This window comes from Populus nigra, chromosome 5, assembly GCF_951802175.1.
Source record: "Populus nigra chromosome 5, ddPopNigr1.1, whole genome shotgun sequence".
Classification (NCBI taxonomy): Eukaryota; Viridiplantae; Streptophyta; class Magnoliopsida; order Malpighiales; family Salicaceae; genus Populus; species Populus nigra.
Genome location: NC_084856.1, coordinates 21,960,630 through 21,965,953, shown reverse-complemented (window position 1 = coordinate 21,965,953; position 5,324 = coordinate 21,960,630). Strand labels below are relative to the sequence as shown.

The 5,324-nt window shown below is 35.0% G+C and overlaps 1 protein-coding gene across 1 annotated transcript; it reads left to right on the top strand.

Annotated features, from left to right (window-relative positions):
* On the top strand, positions 1–2,176 carry LOC133694893 (iridoid oxidase-like). The gene is made up of 2 exons (XM_062116586.1): positions 1–930; positions 1,541–2,176. The coding sequence occupies exons 1-2, from the start codon at positions 16–18 to the stop codon at positions 2,174–2,176; spliced, it is 1,551 nt and encodes a 516-aa protein (XP_061972570.1). The 5' UTR covers positions 1–15.
* The last annotated feature ends 3,148 nt before the right edge of the window (positions 2,177–5,324 follow it).

Below are 5,324 nucleotides of genomic sequence, written 5' to 3'. Positions count from 1 at the left end.
CACACAAAGAAAGATATGGACTATGAAATTGCAGGTCTGGTTCTAGCAGTCTTGCTATGGGTTGCATGGGCAGTGGGGACTCAACGTCGTTACCGTCGTTCAGAAGAGCAAGGGCAGCTACCACCGGGGCCTAGACCACTGCCAGTGGTTGGCAATATCTTCCTGCTGGGTTGGGCACCACACGAGTCTTTTGCTAATTTGGCTCGTGTTCATGGTCCAATCATGACCATTTGGCTCGGGTCCATGTGTAACGTGGTCATTTCCTCGAGCGAAGTGGCTCGTGAGATGTTCAAGAATCATGATGCGGTGTTGGCTGGGAGAAAAATCTATGAGGCTATAAGAGGTGATTTTGGCAATGAAGGGTCTATAATCACAGCCCAATATGGACCGCATTGGCGCATGTTAAGGCGCTTATGCACCACCGAATTCTTTGTGACTAGCCGCCTTGATGCCATGCAGGGTGCACGAACTAGGTGCATCGATGGCATGCTGCGATACATAGAAGATGGTAGCGCCAATGGCACTCGCGCTATTGACCTTGGGAGATACATTTTCTTGATGGCTTTTAATCTTATTGGCAACCTCATGTTTTCTAAAGATTTATTGGACCCAAAATCGGAGAAGGGAGCTAAGTTTTTTCAGCATGCAGGTAAGGTCACGGAGTTGGCAGGTAAGCCTAACATGGCTGATTTTTTGCCAATTTTAAGATGGCTTGATCCACAAGGTATAAGGAGGAAGACACAGTTCCATGTTGCAAGAGCCTTTGAGATTCCAGGAGGGTTCATCAAAGAAAGAACAGAGAGTGTGCAAAAGGAAAATAGTAGAGATGACAAGAGGAAAGATTACCTAGATGTCCTTTTGGAGTTTCGCGGCGATGGCGTGGAGGAGCCCTCTAGCTTTTCTTCAACAACGATCAATGCGATTGTCTTAGTAAGTAGCATCTCTTTTCCTATGGTTCTCTATGAAAACTATAGTTCTACATACACGGTGGAACCAAAAATTATAGGTTTAATTATAACTATGACTTGGACTATGAAAACTATAGTTCTACATACACGGTGGAACCAAAAAAATTATCAAACCCAGCCTGAATCAGTGGATTAACCTAGAACCTAATTGATTTGACCTATAGTTTAAGTTGGATTTTAAAATAAAATTAACTTTTAGTTGATATTGTTCAAATGGTCAAAACTTCATTTGATTTTTTTAAATTTTTCTTTAAAATAATATTGTTTTAATTGATTTCATTTAATTCATCCAACTCGTAACTCAGAATTTAAACTAGATATAATATCTTTGCTTTTAAGTAATGTTCAAAAACAAAAATTAATTATAATATTTATCTCAGGCTCAATTCATGACTCAGAGTTTAAACCAGTTATAATATCTTTACTTAAGTAATGTTCAAAAACAAAAATTAATTATAATATTTATCTCGGGCGTGGGTTTTTCCCAAACCATAGTAAAGAAATTGTTAGGAGATAGTATACAAAATTATATCACTAACATACTTAATTTTTGTTATGATTTTTTCTTATAGGAAATGTTTACGGCAGGGACTGATACAACAACAAGCACTTTGGAATGGGCCATGGCTGAACTTCTACGTAATCCTAAAGTGCTGAAGACAGTCCAATCCGAGTTGAGAAGCACCATTGGCCCCAACAAGAAGCTCGAAGATAAAGACATTGAGAATCTCCCATATCTAAAGGCAGTCATCAGGGAAACACTGAGACTTCACCCTCCTCTCCCTTTTTTAGTCCCGCACATGGCCATGAACCCTTGCAAGATGCTAGGCTATTACATCCCTAAAGAGACAACAATTCTAGTTAATGTGTGGGCCATTGGAAGGGATTCAAAGACTTGGGATGACCCTTTGGTTTTCAAGCCAGAAAGGTTCTTGGAACCAAACATGGTAGATTACAAAGGTCGTCATTTTGAGTTCATACCATTTGGCTCTGGCCGTAGAATGTGCCCTGCCATGCCGCTCGCTTCTCGTGTACTTCCTTTGGCTCTTGGATCGCTCTTGCTTTCATTTGATTGGATTTTGCCTGATGGTCTCAAGCCAGAGGATGTGGACATGACTGAAAAAATAGGGATAACACTTAGAAAAAGTGTTCCCTTAAAGGTCATACCGACACCTTACAAGGGGTCATCAAACCATTATGGGTTCTGAGTTGATATGGGATATTCCAAAATTTCTACTAGTATAACAAAATGTAGTTATAAAATAGGTATAACAGATCAATCTAGGCATCCTATTGATTTCAAACTTAATCCAAGTTATATTTTATTTTGAATTGGATTTTTTTTTTACCAAAACCATATCATTTTATTAAAATAATAAAAATAAAACAATATTGTTTTGGTAAAAAAAAATAGACTCGTAATTTAAATTTTAGGCCGAGCCAGACCCAGGCTTGGATTTATATCTAAGTTATAAAATGTTGTATTAGTATTGTATTAAATTAAGCTGTTTGAGTCATATATTTGATTCTTAATTTGTATGTGTATGTATATTAATGTCTATCTATATATAATCTAGTTGTGGAGAAGTTTTTTTAATTAATTAGCGTGTTTGGTGATGCAGTTTAACCTATTCTTCAAACTAATTTTCATTAAAAAAATATTAAATCAATGTTTTTAGGTGTTTTTCGATGGTTTTGATATACTGATGTTAAAAATAAAATCAAATCTGAAAAAAAAAAATATCATTTTGATACATTTTTAATTGAAAAACACTTTCAAAAACACTATGCACTACATTAACAAACACACACTAAAAATGCCATTACCTATTTCTAGGTTATTCCCTTAAATTTATCCTTTTTTTCTTTTAAAAATAAAAATAAAAATAAATAAAATAGCGAGGAGACTGGCGATGAGGAAAAAGTTAGATGAGAAAGGATTTTAGATATGCATAAAATCAAGCTGTAATTTTGGACGAAGTCGAAAACCTGATCGTACCCCTTTGTGCCCAAAACTAGAGAGACAATGCAGATTCAATGTCAAATTAAATGATTATTGAATGAATCTGCTTAAGAATTAAGTACAAGGACATAATTAGATTTTTAATAGGCTAAATTGATCTAATCATGAGCCAAATTAAAAGTTTAATTATATTTAAGAATTAATTTAGGTCAAATTAAAGGATTTAATTAGACGTAAAGACTTAATTATGCTTTAAATGGATCAAATTAATGTTATTAGGGGCTTAATTGGAGGAAAAATTAAGTTTGAGAGCCTAATTTTAGCTTAATTGAGAAGGTTGGAATTTTATAAGATAAAATTTAATTTTTACTAAGTTAATTGATTCAAATCAGGGGTGAAATTGCGAGAAAATTAAAAGTTTGGAGTCAATTCAAGGCTAAATTGAATAAATTCATAGCCATAGACCATTTTGCAAAAGGCATCGAACTACAAGGACTCAATTGATTGAAATCAGGGGTGAAATTGAAGAAAATTAAAAGTTTAATGATCAATTTACATAAATCCAAGACCAAGAACCAAAATGAAAAAGTCGTTGAAATTTGGAGTTGACAATGAATTTTGGAAAGGGCAAAATTGCATAAAATTGGAAGTTTAGGGTCAATTAGGGTTCTAATTAAAAGAAATTAAAAGTCGGAGGATTAAAATGAACTTTAGCTAAACTGCTAAATTAAAACCCTAAAAATTCCAAAATGACACCATTTTAAACAATAAAAAAAAAGGATCATACAACATGTTGTCTAATTATTGTACGCTGTCTTTTTTAGGTCAAAATGACTGTCAATGATGTCACTTTTTAGGGGCATTTAATGCTTCGTCTCTCCATCAAATTTGATAAAACATATATGAAAATGATGGCCTGACATTTGACCATACCCGGATATGGTTTTTTCCGGCTAATTGACACCATAGTAGCTGCGACGTCGCCTTAAAATGGCCAACCCGAGTAAGCTTTTAGCAATTATATTTACAGTTCATGATAACCACTTTGAGTCAATGGTGAGGATCCTTCTGGATCGAATCAAGGGCCAAGATTTGACATTAGTAAAGATAAAATGTCCTTCTTCCACCCCCACTAAATATGGGAGGATTCCATGAATTGAAATCAAGAAATGTGAGGTCAAAGTTGGAAGAAAAATAAGATTTTTTCTCCGTCAGCCTCTTCCACCTCCCTCTCCACTGTTTTTTCAGCCACCACTACCTCAATAACACCGTGACCAAGAGTGGCCCAACCTTCTCCACCAACCCATCTGCTTACTGGTAATAGTGACAACCACCACCACCGCTGCCACCAACTTCTTCATCTTTTTCCTCTTCATCGTAATCTTCTTGCACCTTAGGAGCGTTAACTTCTCCACCTTATCCTTTCCGGCAGCTACACCCCCATACAAACCTCGCAACAATGGCAGCAACACCTCCTCCATATCATGTAACCTTATCGTCTTCCTACACCTCAGGAGCGTTAACTTTTCCACCTCATCATTTTCGGCAGCCACACCCCCATACAGACCTCCCAATAATGGCAGCAACACCTCCTCCATATCATGTAACCTTCTCCTTTTCTCCTTCCTTTTTTGTTTTTTTTCTTTTTCTTTTTCTACATGCAAATGTGCAGAGCGTGAATTATCATTCATGTTCTGCCATTTGTAAGCACAACTTAGTCACTGGGCGGAGCCAATGACTAAGTTGTGTTGGGTTAGACCCATTCTGGCCCAACTATCATAATCCAATTTTAATTTTTTTTTAAATAATGATAAAAATATAATTTGAATTAATCAGCCATGCACAATTATTCAGAACAACAGGTAGATAGACAAATTAGGATCTTATTGAAGAAACATTAAAATATGATTTCAGAAAGTGATCAAAATAACACAAATTGAAGGTTTAAGTACTAATAAGGATAAAATTATAAAATTTAAAAGTCAATTTGACTGAAACTGAAAGAATTGACAAGTCTAGGGATTTGATTGAACTCTGATTAGTTTAGTTAATGCAATCAGGGGCATAATTGGAGAAATATCAAAATTCAAGAGCAATTTAGGTCAAAATTGAAAAAAAAATTCAAGGACCAAAATGAATAGGCACTAATACTATAAGGAGGTTAATTAACTTTATCAGGGGTAATTTTGAAAAAATAAAAAGTTTGAAAAGTCAATTAAGTATTGAATTGAAGAAATTTGATACCAATGACTATTTTGAAAATAACACAGAAATCCAAGGGTACAATTGCATAGATCAAGGGGGGAAATTTAATAAAAAAGAATTTTCATAGACAAGGGCTTGATTGTAAGACTTCAAAACTTTAGTGAATTTAAAAAAAATTAAAAATTTGA